At 51.7% G+C, this 18,722-nt stretch overlaps 1 protein-coding gene across 6 annotated transcripts in view; it reads left to right on the top strand.

Annotated features, from left to right (window-relative positions):
- Positions 1 to 18,722, top strand: part of PDE4B (phosphodiesterase 4B) — a 146,805-nt gene that overhangs the window by 80,270 nt on the left and 47,813 nt on the right. The window contains exon 1 of one of the 6 annotated variants that reach the window (XM_048944297.1): positions 5,987 to 6,344. The exons of the other annotated variants lie outside the window; for them this stretch is intronic. Coding sequence (XP_048800254.1) covers positions 6,298 to 6,344 — 47 coding nt within the window. The 5' untranslated portion in view covers positions 5,987 to 6,297. Of the gene's footprint in view, positions 1 to 5,986; positions 6,345 to 18,722 lie in introns of those variants that run through there. 6 annotated transcript variants of the gene reach the window in all.

Here is an 18,722-nt window from a genome sequence, read left to right as displayed (position 1 = left end):
TTAAGATTCTATGCAACGGAGGTTGAAAGGGTTTGTTTCCAAGGAAACAAATGCACTGCACTTTCGTCGCATAAAATGTTTCCTGATAGAAAATTCCATAAGCAGGCTCCCAGGAGCTGCAAGTGGCACAAGGTAACTGCAGCAGATCTGGAGCACATCTCCAGCTGCTGTGGGCTGACCCTGCTGCTGCCATCCCCACATTGCTGCTTGGGTGTGCTGGGAAGCTGCAGTGGCAGAACACCAGCGCTGGCATCACTGCTGGAGTTTGTCGGCGTGCTTCAGTGGTGTTTCTCACTGTCTGTGCATTGCACGTGCTTCTGCAATAATAGCAGTGTGCTAGAAGCTCCCTTTATGGCTAACAGAATACACCTACTCTTTTATGTTACAGCTCTACATTTGCACATTGCTATTAGTTTTCATACCGGCTTGATAAGGAAACTCCTTTGGCACAGCTCAGACATTTCAGTGAGTTTTGGCAGAGCAGTGCTTTGGGAGAGGCGTGCAGGGGCTGCAGCATGCTGCCTTTGCCCAGGGCTGTGCGTCCCCGATGCTTTCCCAGTGCTGCTAATGACGACAGAGGCAGTGTTACCTGGGCAAGCGTCTTGTGCTGCTGTGTTACATAAAGCTTGGTCGGTGCCATCTGCCTGCTGGGCTGCTGAGAGTGCTCTCTGTAGCCCACGGGGTTGGCTCTGACGTGGAAAGCGCTCTGCTTGGCTGCAGAAGATTTTTATCCCTCAAGTTCTGTCTGTGTGTGCCTTCCTCAAATTGGGGTCAACTCAGCCGATAGCTCAGAAGGCAGAAATGGCAGTGGCTGTAAGAAGTCCTTTCCCCTGTGCTTCTTCAGGTGGTTGTTTTGCTTTCTGCAGAGCTGACTGCCACCACCCGCCCCTGGTGCAGGGGGAGGAGTTGTGGTTTGGGGCTCCTGCCTCTGGGGACATGTTCAGTAACCTGCATGCAGTCACTGCGTCAGCCCTGTGGAACACATCCTGTGCTCTGCCTTGTTCCATCTGCACACAGTCCGGAAGAATCATAGAAACATAGAATGGCTGGGTTGAAAAGGACCACAGTTCTCATCTCATCCCAACCCCCTGCTGTGTGCAGGTCCCCAGCCAGCAGACCAGGCTGCCCAGAGCCACATCCAGCCTGGCCTTGAATGCCTGCAGGGATGGGGCATCCACAGCCTCCTTGGGCAGCCTGCTCCAGAATGCCACCCTTTGGTTCATGGTTCTTCAGTGCAAGTGCATTTCCTCTCTGAACATAACTGTATGTATTTCGTGGTGCATTGTGCTCTGGTATAATGATGGCACATTGGCTGTGTTTGTAAATCATTTAAGAATCATTGTTCTGATTTGCACAAAATCAGTGCACCAGAGTCTTCTGACTTGGACGAATTAGGTAGGAATGTGCATATTATCCTGCTGCTGGAAGTTCAAATGAGAGTGATTTCAATATGAAAAACCTGCCATTGTCAATATGAGCTACTTCTTTGTTAAGAAGATGTATCACTGAAAGGAAACTTTCAATACTCTGAGGAGATGAGTTATTCAACAAAATCATAACATTGATAACACAGCGTCTGGAAACCAACTCAGAAGGGGTCGGAGAAACTGAAGATTCGCTGCTGTTTGAAGTTCAAAATATTGGAATATCTTCTGCAGAGTGACTGTACAAAGGTAGGGATTACAACACACAGAACTGGACTCCTGGCAGGAGGTTGGGGTGAGAGGGGATCAGCCTCTGCTCCCAGGGAACAGCAATGGGATGAGAGGTGACGGCTCACGCTGTGCAGGGCAGGGCAGGCTGGGTGCTGGGGGACATCTCTGCTCCAGAGAGCGCTCAGCACCGCACAGCCGCCCAGGGGTGGGGGGTCAGCATCCCTGGGGGTGTTCAGAGCTGTGGGGAGGTGGCACTGAGGGACGTGGGCAGTGGGCACGGGGTGGGCAGGCGGAGCTGAGAGGGCTTTTCCATCCCGAATGGCTCTGTGGTTCTGTGATTTCACTGGTGATACCACGCTCTGCTAGGCATTTTTTCCCCTGTCATGAAGTTAAGTGAAAATAGGAAATATTTTAAAGCATTTTCATGCAGATGGATTTGTACTCCAAGGAAAGTGAGAGCATGACGGGAGCTCACATTGTGGAAGGGGAGCAGAAAGGAGCAATCTGAGTGCTGGAGGAAAGTGCTGTGTTCCCTTGTCTGCTGTCAGGAAATAGCTCCTTAAGTACTGCACTCCCAAATTGGCGTCTGCTTGTTTTAACACAGACTGCTGTTAGGTAAAAATACCCCTCCTGCACTCAAGCAGCTAGGAGAGCTAATGCTCTTGAAAACTACAGCTTAAAGGGTTGCAGACAAAAAGAGACAAAAAGAACACGTCGAGGGTAAGAAGTCATAATATTATGACCTAAGTTAAAGAGGCAATTACATTCTTCACAACTCCCTCTGTGCTGCAGGTGGGGCACGCAGCAGCCAGCCAAGCACCGTGCTGGGGCTGCCTGGCCCTGGGTGCAATGAGCTGAGGTCATAGAATCATAGAATGCCCTGGGTTGCAAAGGACTGCAGTGCTCATCAGTTCCAACCCCCTGCTGTGTGCAGGTTGCCAACCAGCAGCCCAGGCTGCCCAGAGCCGCATCCAGCCTGGCCTTGAATGCCTGAAGGGATGGGGCATCCACAGCCTCCTTGGGCAGCCTGTTCCAAGCAAGGACCCTGGAGATGTGGTCAGTGGAGAGGGTTGGTGGTAGGCTGGGGTCTTAGAGAGTCTCTGCAGCCTTCTTGGTTCTGTGGTTTTATGATGTCTGACACATTGCTGTCCAGCTACTCAGTCTAACTCACCTCCTACTGCCGCTGTGTTTACAAGTGACAGTATTACAATCTGCAAACAGAGAACTTTTTCTCCACCTCTTTGTCGAATTTCATCTAGAAAACAACCATCGATGCTTCCTTACCAACTGAGGCAATGCAGCAAGCCTATCTCAAAAGAACTGGAGCATTGAGAGCTAATACAGCTCACATTAGGCGTAAAGCTCATTTTGAAAAATTTGTAGTGGTTTCTGTTTCAATCAGACAAATGATTATTGGTTCTGGTTCAGTCCCTTCGCCTCCTGCCATGGGAACGCGCGTCCCCTGCAGCATCTCTTCCACAAATTGGTTTCAGAAAGCTTTGGAGTTTGGAAGTAGCCAAACCGGAACATGAAATTAAAGCCCCCTAAAGGTACAATAAAATAATAGATCAAAATAAGAGCCTGTTGGAAACCTGTCCAGCCCGTGTACTTCTGCTACACGCAGCGTGCCCATAGCCTTAAGGTCCTGGTGTGCTGTTAGCAAAGATGTGTGCTCTGAGGTGGTTGTCCTGCCAGGACCTGCCTGGGAGCTGCTTGGTGCCCACAGATGGCTGCAAAGCTGGCAGTGCTGTGCTCATGGCCCTGCTGCTGTTGTCAATTCCTTATGTTGTTTCCTACTGAAAACATCTCAGAATGGCTCGCTGCGAAGCTGCAGGAAGGATTGGATCTCAGCGAGCTCATTTTCCAGCTTATGTGTTCAGGAAATGTGGCACCGAGGGATGCTGTTAGTGGGCATGGGGGTGGGCTTGGTGGTTTTAGAGGTCTGTTCCGATCTTTATGAATCTATGATGCCGTGTTTTATTACTGCATTGCTGAAGTGCATTTGTCAGCCTCAGCCAGAGGACGCAGGTAGTTAAGGCAGTGTCAGGTAGCGCGCCGGTTGCCTGCTTCACAGCAAGAAGGAGATCAGAGTTGCAAATCGGAATGTCATCATCGTGAATCAGTGTGGCCAGAAAAAAAGGCAATGAATGGAAGGCCTCTGCGTGGCCGAGCACTTGGCTGGGTGTGCAGGCAATTGCATCACTTGCAAATCAATAGATAGCTTTGTATTCTGCAAGTCAGCCCCAGTAGGTGCGTGTGCTGAGCAGAACTCTGTAAACATGTGTGCAAGGGTCGATGCTGCTCTGCCAAACAGCTCCTGCAGTCCCAGGGAGCTGCACTGGGTGGGAAGCTGGATTCTGAGAGTTACATCCCCTGCCCCATACATGTGTCCAGCCATCCATCTCAGTGATCTTCTGTGCGTATGCCCATACATCCATCCATTTGCCTGTCTGTCCATCCACGTGTCTGTCTGTCCATCCATCCATCCATCCACATGTCCATCTCTGCATCTGCCCATCCATCTGTGTGTCGGTCCATATGTCTGTCTGTCCATCCATCCATCCGTCCATCCATCCTTCCATCTATCATCTCTACTTCCATCTGTCCAAATGATTCTCAAGCTTTCAGATTACAAGCTGGGATGTTTGCATATTACCCTGATTGTTCCACTGGTAACCACGAGGAGGAAGACAAAATTTTCCTCTCGGTGTGTTCAGTATCTTATTTATTTCTCTGGGGTGAAAGCCCCAGTGTGTTCTTGAAGGGTACATGGCCTTTAATCAGGTAAGAGGTGCCACAGGACGTGCACACAAATGTGCTGCACTTCTGCTTTGTCTCCAGACATCGAAAATACCAGGTGATTTCTTTCGGGCTCTGCAGTGGTACTTTCTGGGCACTGAGAGCATTCCTGAAGCTTTGCAGCGATCTGCTGTTGATTGGGAGAATGAAGGTAGAATGTGCTGGAGGACCTGGAGTGTCCAGCATGATAAGCATTCCAGGAGCACAGTGGAATTATCCGCATCACATCAGGGATGCTCAAGGAGGGGAAGGGCTAGAAATGTGACGTGAGATGCCATGAAAATGGGAGCAGGGATGGAAGATGCAGCAGCTCAGGGTGGTGGGATAGAAAAAGAGCACGTGGGATCTTCTGCCACCGAAGTGAGCAGTGAATTCATCTTGTCTTTTTTCCAGAAGTAGTGGGAGTCATGCTGCAGGCCAGCTGGTGGGCTGGAGTCTGGCAGGATCTGAAATCTCACCAGAGGCGTTGCTGTGTGTTATTTATAACGGAGCTGTTGGGCCCCAAAGCCCCACGGTGCTGACGTGAACGCTGGGAACAGCCCCAGCTTGGGTTCAGCTCGTTAAGTGGGCTGCATTTCTCTTATTTAATGGTAAATGAGATTTCAGCCTGCCCCACGGCTGTGGTTGTTTCATCAAACCTCTGCAGCGCCTTCAACGTGTGAGGTGATCAGTGTGTTTGTGATGGATGAAGCATAGAATAGGCTGACAGCACACAGGGGTTGTGACCACCCCTTTGGACACAGTGCCTGCAAGCTGTGCTGCACCCATTGCCGCTCATGGCAAGGACCCTTCCTTCGGGATGTCAGAGGGAAGACTCCTATCGGGGGAGCCCGGAGAGGGGATGTGCTGTGCATCCCTTGGTGCCACCTGCCCTGCAGGCAGCGTGCTGCCCGCTTGGCAGAGCTCCTTCCCCAGCTACCCGGCATTCCCCAGCCCTCCCCTTGCCCCCTGTGTCCCCTCTGTGCCCAGCGCCCCTCTCACCAGGGCCGTCTCTGCTCACGTCCCCAGCAGCGCCCAGCCCCGCGAGCCGGATGCTCAGCAGCAGAGCTTCAATGTCAATCCTGTAAAATTCCATTTTACGCAGAGACTCAAAAATCTGCTCTTGCTCAAAGCCTCTGGATGCGGCTGCGGCTGCAGACGTACCTGCTTGGAGCATTTTCCTAGAAGCAGATGCAGGGAGCGGGGCTCCGCTCTGAGCACGGACGCGTCCCCGAGTGACGGAGCGAAGCAGAGCGTGCCGCTGCCTGTGCCAAGGGCCAGCCAGGCGCTGCTGGGGCACTGGGAGCCGTCCTCAGGGCTCACCCTTTGTTGCCATTGCTAACCCAGGCCTTTGTCACAGAGGAGCGATCCCTGCGGCTTGTCACACGCGATGGGAGCGTCGGAAACTTGAGCTCAGCGGCGTCTGAGTGAGCGATGAGTGTGACCTGGGGAGGATAAACAGGAACGGGGGGATGTCTCTGGAGTTTGGAGAACACCCGCCGCTGCTTTTTTTTTTTCCTTCTGTGTCAGTGTCACTGGAAGGGATGATACAAATGAGAGCAGGAAGCTGCAGTTTGGGTTCTGCCAGAAATAGATCTTTTTTCTTCTGATAGAGACGAAGAACTATGGGAGTCTGGAGAGGCTGTTCCGCGGCACCCTCACGGTCTGATTGCCAAGTCGTTTGTATTCGTGTGCGAAGTGACATCCACCCTGAAATGGGAGTTGACATGTAATCAGAAAGAATAAAAACTCGTGGAGGTATCTGCGTGCTGCTGATACAAGTTCAGCACGAGGGGAGCTGGGGGTGAGCACAGAATGTGCTGAGCGCGCTCAGGCGACAAGGAGAGAAACACCAGCGTGGAAGATGTTGAATGTTAATATTGCGCGTAGTCGCCGTCATTCATGGATTTGGTGAGTGTTACTTGTTCTGTTGTGCCTGCATCAGGCAGCTCTGGTGGGCAGGAGGGCTCAGGAGTGTGCGGCTCTGCATTTGGGAGCGTGCAGCTGTGCGTTCAGAATTGTGCAGTTCTGTGTGTGCTGAGCGGAGGCGTTGGCTGCGCACACACCTTCCCCGAGTTGCACGGCTCTGCGGTGCTCAGAGTGTTTCCTTTGGCTCTCGGTGCTGACACCCCAATTTCTTAGAATCACAGAACGGCCTGGGTTGAAAAGGACTACAGTGATCATCATTCCAACCCCTGCTGTGTGCAGGTCGCCAACCAGGCTGCCCAGAGCCACATCCAGCCTGGCCTTGAGTGTCTCCAGGGTTGGGGCGTCCACAGCCTCCTTGGGCAACCTGATTTGGTGATGATGTGCATGGGGGGCCTGGGGCTGTGCTCCCAGGGCTGCACTTCATCCTGCATTCTGTTCCTCAGCACACTTTGCTTTTGTAGCCAAGGGTTTGATTTTGGAGGTGAGGTGTGAAGTTGGCGAGTGCTGTGATCTGTGTGTCCTTACAGTGCAAGTAATCATTGTGGTCTCTGTATCACCCTGTGACAATATATGGCAAGTGGGGAATTCAACATACTGGAGATTTGGAGATGATATTTTCAATCCTCATTAAAAACATAGTCTGTTCTTACGTAGGATAAATTCTCACTATTTGTATGGTTGCTGATGATGAGTTCAGCTGCTGTCCCCTCTGCTTCAGGTGCTTTGATGAAGCTATAGCTCATTACTTGTGTGTTTTAATAAAAGTAGCAAGGCTCTGAGTCCTGAACAGTGCCTTCAAACCCAGTAGCCATTTGCTAACAGGTGGGCATGCAAGGGAGCGAGCAACTTCTCTCTGTTGCAGAGAGGTCATGAAAAACATAGTAGCATTGGAAATGCTCACACTGGAATTGTTCAACATCTCCTTTCTTTTTACCTGCTCCAGTTTCATCTGGGAGGACGCTACAGATGCTGCTAGAGGACAACCTGGGCAGCCTGGGGTCCATACCATGTAGGGCTCATGCATTTAGGGCAAGAGGTGATGGCCTCAGGTTGCTATAGAGGAGGCTCAGGTTGGATGTTAGGAGAAATCTCCAAAGAGCGCTCAGCACCGCACCGCTGCACAAAGGTGGGGGGTCTCTGTTCCTGGAGGTGTGCAGAGCCGTGGGGATGTGGCACTGAGGGACGTGGGCAGCGGGCATGGAGGGGTGGGCTGGGGGTGGATTGGGAATCCTGGAAGGCTTTTCCAACCCGAATGATTCTATGATTCTGTGATCTTGGTGTTGCCCTCAGCCGGTGCTTATGGCAGGACTCAGCTGCCCCTTGTTCATGGCTGCCCCTGTCTGCCCATCCCAGTGAGATGCAGGGGGCTGGGTGGGCTCAGAGCACGCGATACAGCCTGGGTTAGTCCTGTCCACTAATGGGGAGACCACTTCTCCTGTAGGATGCCTGCTTCTGTGGAGCTCCGGATGCCCATAGATATGGCATTTTTTTTGGTCTTGGTTTATGAACTCCCTGGCCGCCAATGGAAAGGTGGGATCCTCAACCAGCAGTTGAGTTCTGTGCACAGAGCGTGTTTGTGAAAAGTAGATCAGAAATCTGTAGGCACAGTTTAGAAAGAGAAAGTCAAATATTTTTCTTAGGCTCACAAATGGCTGTAGGAAGCATAAGGAAGGCATTGTTAGAATGCGTCGTCAGTGAAGACAATGCCTGGCTGAAGCGTGATCTTTAACAATGAGATAATTGTGATTTAATTGGCTCTGAGCGATGCAAGGAGAGACAAGTGCGTGCCTTTGCTGTTTGAAAGCCTGGGGGAAGGGTTCTGTGGTGCTGCTGGGCGTCCTGGAGCCATCTCCATTGCTGCTGAGCATGTTCCCCAGGCTCCAAATGAAACAATCTTTCTTTCTTTTGGTGGGATGCTCCTTTGAGCCGAGCCCCCACGTGCATATGTCCATGTACGGATCCATAACAAGTACAAAGTCCCTGTTCCCATCTCTCCAGCTCCATGTTGCAGTGTTTAGGGGCAGGCTGGCCTCTGGGCACTGTGGCTGCTCTGCCTCACAGGGCTCTGCTGAATCTTCCCCCTCCCATGGAGATGCCAGCTGAAGGTTGGTGGCCCACGTGTGCCCTGCTGTGTGTGGCAGTGTGATGGTGATGTGCTCAGTGGGCATGGTGGCAGTGGGTTGGTGGTTGGACGTGGTCATCCTGGAGGTCTCTTCCAACCTTAATGATCCTGTGATGGTTTTCGGGCAGCAGGCTGAGCCTTGTGAGGGGAGGCTGGAATTTAGGCCAAAAAATGACAAGCTTCCTCCCATTGTGTGCAACAACAGAGACACCTCCGTAAGGAGCTCTGGGGCTGTTGGAGTGCTGGGACCGGATTGTATGCTGTCCCACCTTGGCTCCTTCTTGAGCTTGCTTTCATGTCCCACTGTTAGATTGATAGTGATCATTACAGCTTTGTGCAGGGTAAGTGCTAGGATAAGGATAACAGGTGCTGCTGTCCTGGATGTCTTCATAGCTTGATGGGGTGCTGAGTGCCATGCTGTGCTCCTGTTCTGCACAGTGGTGTCACACCAGGGTGGTGTGGGCTGTCACACCAATATGGTACAGGCTGTCAGACTGGGGCGGTGTGTGCAGGACACAACTGGAACAAAATGAGGGCAGGAAGGCACAGACAGGTTGGGCTGCTGGTTTTCTGCTGAGCTTTTGGGATCCTTCTCTTCATTCACTTCTCATCTCATTTTAAGCATTTCTTTTTTCACTTTTGTGCCTAAGAGTGAGTGCTTGAAGGGAAGCAGGAGCACTGTGGTGGTGGGGGGATTGTAAAGACATGAGCAGCAGCTTTGTGGTAAAGGAATGGCATTTCTGAGAAGCCCTTGCTGTGCCCTTGGTCAGCATGGGCCTTGAGAACATGGCTGCATTCTCTCCCATCATGCTGTGGCCTTTCTATTTCCATATCTCTTACGTAGTTGGTATTTAGTTAAGTAAAAGTGCAGATTTAATAAGCAGGAGGAACCACCTGTGGTAAACTGGACAGACTACAGAGATGCCAAAGAGCAGCCCGGTGCGAATGCAACAGGAGGCGATGCCTTTTACTAGCAGAGGGATAATTAGCATGACCGTTAATTACAAATCCTTGCCAGCCAGTGCAGATTCCAAGCCTGCTCTTTTCCATGGAGTTGTTCACCGTAGCAGAGAAGGGCCCAGCACTGCCCTTCGGAGCACCTGTAGCTATGAGAAATGGTTATCTGTGTTATCAACTTCTGCAAAAAGAGGTTTATGCAGGAAATCCAATAATGCCTGAGAAACAAGAATCTGCATTCCTAAGCCTGCTAAAAGACAAGGGTAGAAACAGCACCCAGAGCTTCACAGGGGCAGCAGTGCATGCTCCTGCCGTGCCCATGCTGCTGTGACAGCAAACAGCTGAGCAGCTGATGCTGTGCTGGTTGCTGGAGCTCTGGAACATCACAAAGGCTCTGTGCTGGAAGGCGATGCGTTTCCCTTTTCTTTCTGTGTTTGCCTGGCCGGCTGGCACAAAGCTCGTGCTGTGCTGCAGGTGTGGGAGGCCATCCAGAGAGCTGCTGCTGCTTGCAGCTCCTCGGCACAGTGCAGCGAATGAAGTGCTGCATGCTGTGCCCCCACACTGCCCAGTCAGCAGGGAAAAAATACCATCTTCCCTCGGTCTTCTTGGAAGTTTTCTCTAGGAATGTTTCTGTCCCAAAAGCTGGAGGACATGCCGACCTGCAGCACCCCTGGGCTTCCCTGCAGGAAGGTGGTAGGTGTGGGTTGGAGCCACGGCAGCAGACAGAGTGAATCCCAGGGCCTGGTTCTGTTATATGGGGTGTTAGGGGCTGTGGGTAGATGTGGTGGGTTGAGAAGATAAACTGGCAGAGTGAGCAAACGCAGTGTTTGGCAACACGTGGCCGGTGGGCACGGTGTGGGTGGGTTGGGGCTGGACTTGGGGAAGTCTTTTCTCTCCTCAAAGATTCTGTGATTTAAACAAAGCACTTTGGGGGCTGGGGTGTAGAAAAAGCAGGGGGAAAAAGTGCAAATACAGCACGTTTATTGAAAATGATGAAGATGTGTCAGCCTGGAAAGCCAAGCAGCAGGACGTTTCCCACTTCCCAGCTGTGCCACCTGCACGAGCCCCAGTGCTCCCTGCTCCACCATCACAACCACGAGCAAAGGGCAGCATTTGTGCTTGGTGGGTTTGGCATATCCTTCCAGTGAAGGAAAAGCCAAAAAAAAATAAGACAAAAATTGCAAAGCTCGCCACAGTTATCTCAGTTGTCATCTGCTGGGAAGGTTCTCGGCTGGTGTCTCCTTGCCGTGCTGCATATGGTTTTATTTAACCTTTCTGTTAATGATCTGGAAAACGAAACAAACAGCCAGCTAATTAAATGAAGAGATGCTGCTAAAGTGAGAAGTGTTGCCAAGCCAGCAAGGAGAGAGAGAAGCAGGGGATAAACAACGTTGGGATCGCACGGCAGAGGGACACAGAGGGCTCTGGGGGCACTCTGGAAATCCATGGTGCTGTGAAGGAGCCAGGGAGGGAATGCCAACTGAGAGCAGTGTGACACTGGCTGGGCTGAGCTGAGAACATCTCGGAGCTAAAGAGCAGCAGCACACAGTGAGGTCGAGGGCTGGTGAATGGAGCCGGGTGGTGGCATCTTCTCACTGCTGTGCCAGAGCTGGGGGGGACCCAGGGGTGTGGGCACAGAGGGGCACCTGGGGCAGAGAGCTTCTGCGGGAGGCTGAGAGGTGGTGGTAGGCTGCCAACTGCTTCCCTGTGCTGTTCAGACGGAGCTGAGAATACTTTGTGGGAATAGGCAGTGAATTTGACGTGGAAAAAATGTGGAAAAGTGATGTCACTTGTAAGCATTGTTCATTTTCCAGTGCAGGAGGAGAGGGAGAATTTCAGCTAAGAAGTAAACTTCCATGGTCCTGATGTTATTTCCATTAAGAGCTTTGGAAGATGAGGGATGTGTCTGTGGTCAGAGATGTGTGGTACAAAGGGAGGATGGGGGTCAGGGGGTCCCTGCAGGGTTTCAGCCCCATGGGGCATCCCCACAGAGCTGCACAGCTCCCAGGCTGCTCGCCAGGAATCCCAAACCAGCCCTGCTGAGGTGCAGCACAGAAGCACAACCCCACCCTGTGCTGTGTACCAGCATGTATTTGTAGAGCGAACCATTGCTGTTTGCAGTGGGTTTCGTGAGGCTCTCAGCTTCCTGCAGTAGCAAAACACTCCAGCTTCTCCATCTGCTTGTCACACACCTGACTTGGGCTCCACCAAGCTGGCACACGGTTGGTTTTGGTTCAGCTGTGGCTCTCACGTCTGCCATAAGCAGGTGACCCCTGTCTTCTCCATGAGCTGCATCAGATGCTGTGCTCACATCTTGCTGGAAGCATCAGTACGTGCCTGCAGGCAGCAGGTGGGAGCTGCAGGGTGCTGGTGCAGGCTGCTGCCCATAGGCTGCGCTCGGTGTGCAGGTGCCGCTCCTCCTGGCGGAGGGGAGATTGGAACAGCTTTTGTTTTTATGATCTGACCACACGAATCCTGAAACCCCAAATCTGTTTCGTTTAATAGCGAGTCCCTGGTGGCTAATTCTGCATGCAGCGCACAGAGCAGCGTGACTATTCTGGGATGGGATCCCAGTGACAGCGGTGAGTCATCGGCCGCAGCAGCAGCAATGATACCAGGAGCTATTTATTGCTGCTCTCTGGGCTGCGAGTTCTGCTCAGCTCCGAGTTCAGCTGGAAATTATGTAATTATTCCTCCTGGATGGTTTTTCTGATTGGTTTGTAATTACAAAACATTCTCAGAACGCTTCTATGTTTGAAAATTAAGACCTGGGAATGACTTAATGCGAGAACGAAGAGATGAAATCCTACTTGGCTTATGTATTGTTTTCCCTTATCAGTTAATCAGGCAGCTTTCTGGATGTCACTGTACAAACTTCTCTGCAAAACAGTGTAGCACGTGATCCCCGGTTCAGTCCGTTTATAAACAAAGATTTGGGGTAGAATCATTGTAGCACCGAGCTGCTGCTGGGTTCCTCGACTGCCCTGAGCCAGGAGCTGCTCTGCTGCTGCTTCTCACAATGAGCAGAGCCTGCAGGTGGGGGCCAGCAGGAGCCTGCCCAGAAAATGGGGAGGGGGGGGCTCAGCCCTCTGTGCTGCCCTGAAGCTGAGCTCAGGTTTAGCTGCAAAGCCAGAGAGAAGGCATTTCTCTGGTCTCATGTCTCTTTAGAAGGAGAAAAGTAAGTTCTATCCTTCTGTTTATAATCTGTTCCTCGGAACTGCACTGTGAACTCAGCACAGGGTTTCAGAAGTTACAGGAAAGGCAAGTAAGCAGGGCTCTGGGAAGCTCTACATCAGATGTCACTGTTCCATTCCTTACGTCAGTCCGTGATTTTTACACTAGTCATACATCATTTTATTTCAGTCTTTATTCTGTGCTGCATTTTGACTTTTCTGTCTGATTTATCTCCCTTCCTTAGCACGAGAATGGACATCTAAGGATGGCTTAGCAGCTGATCTGGGAGGAGATGTAACCTGGAGATACAAAGGCAGTGGTGATGTGGGTCTGTCGGGGGCACCGTTCCGATGGATGGCAGTAACACAAGTGCTGTTCCTCCATGTCCCAGCACCATACCCAGCTGTGGGAGCTGCTCCTGTCCTGCCACTGCGGCCGGGTGGCACTGGGAGGAGGAGGAATGGGGACCTTCAGGGTAGGCAGCACTGTGTGTGTGCTCACCACAGCTCAGTGTGAGCAGGGAGCGTGTCTGCATGCCATCCTGACAGCGCAGTGTGCTGGCAATACTGGGGAGGAGAAATCTGTCCTGAGAAAAACAGCTTCTGATGACCGCAAGTGGGGGATCTCTTTGGCACCTTTTAGCAACAAGCATTTTTTAAAGGCCTTGGTTTTTTGGGTTTGGGGTTCTATTTTTGTGCAGCTAGATGTGGCACTCACAGACACGGGATGCTGAAAACTCGGTGATGTCTGTTTGGTTGCTGCCAACTTTGGCTCCATGTTAGAAGCTGCTCCTTGGTGGGCACTCAGGCGTTGGGGGCTTTTCTTCTTGCTTTTGTTCCATGACTTTTTTTGACACCATTGGAAGTGTGAGCTCAGCTAAGCTGAGCCCTTCTTCCTTGAACAGTCCTGTTTGGAAACTGGGCTTAGGCTGCTGTTGAGGCAGACATTCAGGGATCGCATGGGGTTGGAGCTGGCTGGGCTTTGAGGTCCCTTCTGACCCAACTGCTCTGTGGCGGCGGTGGGCTGGGTGCCCAGGCCCAGTGTGGGTAGGCACACGTGGAGGACACTGAGAGAAAGGAGATGCTGTGTCTGTGGTGGTGTGGATGCGTAGGAAAGCATCCTTGACAGGCTGGAGAAGGAATATTAGCTGAATGGAGAGGCAGCTGCGAGGGAAGTTCTGAAGTGGGTGTGTATCGAACGTCCTAGTTTCACTGCCATCACAAAAGGCTGCCTGCTGCTTTTTCATCTGCAAAGATGGCAAATTGTTTGGAGTGGGTCTGGGAGAACACGCTGACCCCTTTTGCTTTGCTGCAGTGACACTGCATAGTGCTTTCACAACTGTGCTGTGGAGATCTGCACCTCCTGCAGGTGTCCCAGCCGGCAGAGCAAGCCCTGCTAACGAGCCTGGCTGATGGCTGATGCCATATTATACATTCATTTCAGATTGAAGGTGGTATGGGGTCGATTCTGACAAAAAAAATTAAAATGTGTTCTCAGGAGGAACACAGAAAATTGCCGAAGCTGTAACAAAAGCATTACCTTCAGTCAGGTTTGACGTTGGTGTAACAGCACAGGGTGGGGGAAGTCATGCTAACAACAAACCTACCTGCTGAGGTAGCCCTGGCAGTGCCCTGTAAGCAAATCTGTGCCATGGGGAGAAGCTGTGCAGCCGTGCAGCCCCCCAGCAGGAGCCCTGCATGGTGAGTACAGCAGCCCCACATCTCTGAGCCACGTAACCGCCTTCGCGTGGCTGCGTGGTCTCCTCTGTTATTAAAAAAGAAAAGGGAAAGCTCTCATGGGCATGAATGAGGATTTATATAATAGGTTGCAAGGGTTCCATCGAAGCCATTGTAGTCTGTCTTGTGAATATCTATTTAATCAGTGGTTTAAAAAGAGCTCTTATTTGTGCTAAGTGATTCCCCTTTCTTAGGCTGCAGTGAGAATTTCAGGCTCTGGTGATGAGTGAGGGCAGCTCCTCCAGGCCTGAATGCTGCCCTTGAGCAGTCTCTGTGCTGGGGGGGTTCCAGTACTCAGAGAAGCCTTTGGGTGGTGCTTGGGGAGCCTGGCAAGAGGCAGTGCCTGCATGTTACCTCTGTGACAAGCTGCTGTGCTTTATTAACTGCTTTCTTGAATCGAAGTGAAGGGAGAAGAATCATTGTGGCTTTGCTTGTACTGCTGCTGGTGTGAGCATAAAGGTGAGCAGCACTGCAGTGGTTTCAGTGTGCAGTTAGCAGCACGGGGAGTTGGCAGTTAGATGAAGCTGTGGAGAACCGTTCTTGCAGCATCTCAGTATTTCTTACAACGGTAGGCTGACAGCCTGAGCGTGCTCTGGAAGGTGTTGAAGCCACGACGAGCAGGCTGTGTTCCTGCAAATGCCAGCAATAAATCCCAGCTCTGACGTCAGGTGCCGTGCAGAAGGTCTCAGCGTGACACACGCTGCTTTCAGCTCCATCCCTGTGGCTGTGCATGCTGGGCAGCCTCCCTTGACCATTTAAAGTAGCAGATGAAAACCACGGCATGTTTAGAGGTGGCTCTGCTAGGAACAGAAGGGCCTGACACGTCCCTGTGTTCCCGGCAGCGTCTCCCAGCACCCTGCTATCTCGCTCGCCCTTCACATGACTTGCCACCAGGCCCTCCATATCTGCCTGCTATCTGATGTTCCCGGTCAGATGCTCCGCGTGCTGACGCCGGGTTATTAATACCACTGCTGCCATTTGCTCTGGCTGGCTGCTCTGAGGGGATGCCCACGACTTCCTCCCACCCGCTGCCTGTGATCTTCATCTTTCCCAGACGCTCCCTGGGGCTGGCAGACGGCTGCTCGCCCCGTGACTGATTGCTTTCCTGGCCACCGTCCAGCTCCGGGCGCATAAACACGCTCAGAGGAAGGCTCAGTGCTGGCAGGTTCCTTGCTCAGGAGGAGAAACAAGCCCCATTTCTGCTGGAGTTCACCAAAAGCGAGGGGCAGCGTTTCAGAAACGGGCTGGGATGGGCAGGTGTCCGGCTGGCGTTCCAGCAGGCTGCTCAATTCAGCCCCCTGCTTCCATTTAAAATGCACAGCCAACAGCAGTCTGGCACATGCAGATGTTCTGCTGCTGCATGGAGAGTGCTGCCTGCCTGCATTGCCTGCATTGCCTGCATTGCCTGCATTGCCTGCCTGCCTGCTGCTTGCTTGCACTGCCTGCATTGCCTGCCTCCCTTTCTTGCCCAGACTTTAGCACTCATTCTAGATGTTTTCTCTCCTGTGTTCCATCAGTGAAGCCAAACCATTCTTTTTCTCTATTGCAGAAACTTATGTGTGCTGACTATCTTCTGGTTTTGCACACAGTTTCTCAGTTTCTTTCTAGATGGCCCATTACCTGACCTCTATTGCTTCCACCAACGTGTCATCCATTAGCTCAGTACAACCCTTCCTGAATGCAGTAAATTCTCAGGATGCCTAAATTCTGTTAGCTGAAGAATGAAGCATTTGTGAAGATGACTTGAGCCTGAAGTACAGTCAGATGCAGTGGTTTTGTGCCATGCCTATACTTTTATGCTTATTCACACTGAAAACTTCACCTCCTGCACTATTAGATGACAGTTGGAGGTAGCAAGCGCTATTTTTTCCTAATCCCCCAGTATTTATGGCTGTGTTGCCACGCTGTTTGCCATTACTGCCCTTGATGCCCTACAGCTGCATTCAGTATCTCCAGCACGCAGGACCTGTTTTCCTCTGTGCTCCCACGTCTGTTTTGAGCAGCACAGCACTGTGATTTGATGTGACTCTGGAGTAGTGTCTCCAGCACGTAATTGTCAGCACGAGGCAGGGCTTCAAAGGGATTGCTAATTAAGATCAAACTGAGCCCTGCAGCGAGTCTGGGGAAGATTTGCTTGTCCAGAGAAAGCGACAGTGTTACTAAGTGATATTTGGGGCGCCAGCAGCCTGCTGTTGCTTTCACAGCAGAACAACTCCGTGCCAGGGGGCTGTGTGGGTCTGAGCAGGTGCAGCTGGAGGGGATCCAGCTTCCCATCCGGAGTCACAGACCCATGGAGTCATTCAGGTTGGAGAAGACCTCCATGATCACCAAGTCCAACCCTCAACCCATCCCAACCATGCCCACTAACCGTGTCCTTGCTGCAGTGTATGACTTCAAGCACAGATCTCCCTTTTCTACTCTTCAGTTGGCCTCTTTTCCTCCTTTTCAAGCATCCTGAGGAAGGAGCACTGCATGCTAAAGCCACAGGCTGGGGGAAAGCCTATGTGTTTGATCATGCCAAGGGATTTATTGTAGCTGGTGAAACCACTCAAAGCAGCGTGGCTGCGGCAGGGCTGCGGTGGTTGCACGTGCTCAGTGTGCTGCACTGGCACCATCCCTCACTTCTTTGGGCTTCATCCCATGGAGCACACATGGAAGCAGGGATCAGCCCACAGCATGCATATGGAGTGGAATGAATGGAGTAGAATGGAGTGGAGTAGAAATGGAGTGGAAGGGAATTGGAATGGGATGAAATGGAACTGAGTGGAGTGGAATGGAGTGGAGTGGAAGAGAATGGAGTGGAATGGAATGGAGCGGAATGAAGCAGCTCTATTGGAAGGGACTCTCTTCAGAGATCATCGAGTCCCAACTGCCTGACCACCTCTGGGCTAACCAGCACTTTAAGTATATTACTGACAGTGTCATCCAGAGCCCCTTGAACACCAGCAGGGGCATCACCCACCTCCCTAGGAAGCCTGTTTGGTCTCTGAGCACCCTCATGGTAAAACAGGTTTTCCATCTGGTCTGATCCTCCCCGGTGCAATGAGGAGCTCAGTGGTGGATGTGGCCATTAGCAGTGCACAGCCTTTTGCTGTTGCTGGAAGGGAGCAGGAGTGCATGTGATCGGACGATGTGAAGCAAGTGAAATCTTGCTGAAATGTAACCAACCAGATTAATTATATTTGGGAAGGCTGAGCATCCAAAGGATTTAATGATCTGAATACCATTTTAGAACATCATATTGTCTTTTTGCTGGCAGGAACGCCGGCACCAATTATAGAAATAAATCAAAAAAATCAGGTCAAATAATTATTTTATGAGCCAACTGAAAAGGCTGGGTGCATCTCTTAATGCCGGGGTGCTTTTGGGAAGAAAGGGAAAAGCCCTTCAGGAGTAATGTTGCTTCCTGTGCAGGGGGTGGCCGTGCACATGCCTGTGGTGCACACACACACACATGCTGTGGACACCCACTGTGTGCACACCCAAGCTGTGGCAGTGGGGCAGAGGTGTACCTGCTGGCCTGGTGTCCCATGGGGATTAACAGCAACAAAGATGAAGCAGCCCAGGGTGTGCGTTTGGAGGAATAACAACTGGGTTTTGAAATTCAGGATTTCTTCTCCAGGGGACTTTACCAACCTCATGGTATTAACTTGTTACAGGATAACGTCAAGCAACTTATCTGCACTGAACACGAAAAGGATTAGGGCTGTTGGAGGCTCTGTGCTAGAAGAAAGCCCAGGCTCCTTTCCACCTCCCTCGTGTGCTTCTCAGTGGCTGCTGCAATCCAGCAGGGGCTGCGGTGCTGGCACGCCATGGGGCAGCTCTGCAGGATGCACCGCTCCGTGCCTGCACAGCCTGCAGGCCTGGGCTATGGAGCACCAGTGGTTTCAAGTCCTTTCTGCATGAAGGATCTGTTAGAGAAACCAGCAAGCTGCTGTGATAATGGGAAACAGGTGCAGAAAATCAGGGAGCAGTGAGAAGCAGTTGTGCTCATAGATTTCGATGTAGCAAAGTGCATCGTTCTCATTGCCAGTGGCTTTTGGAGTGTGGCTGAATGGCTCTGTGAGGAACGGGGTGGCACAGATCATGAGAGGGACTTTGTGATTAGCAGTGTGCCCAAACACCATGAGGTCCTGGCTCCGGGAGCACAGCTGTGTGCTGCTGCAGCCACAGCCCTCGTGTTGTGTGTGGAAGAGTGGAAACATGGAAATGCCAAATGTGGACAAGAATCACAGAATCACAGCATGGCCTGGGTTGCAAAGGAGCACAACGCTCATCAGTCCCAACCCCCTGCTGTGTGCAGGTCGCCAACCAGCAGCCCAGGCTGCCCAGAGCCACATCCAGCCTGGCCTTGAATGCCTGCAGGGATGG

This window comes from Lagopus muta, chromosome 5 (genome assembly GCF_023343835.1).
Source record: "Lagopus muta isolate bLagMut1 chromosome 5, bLagMut1 primary, whole genome shotgun sequence".
Classification (NCBI taxonomy): Eukaryota; Metazoa; Chordata; class Aves; order Galliformes; family Phasianidae; genus Lagopus; species Lagopus muta.
Note: the sequence above shows the minus strand (reverse complement) of the source record. Positions and strands in the feature narration are given on the sequence as shown.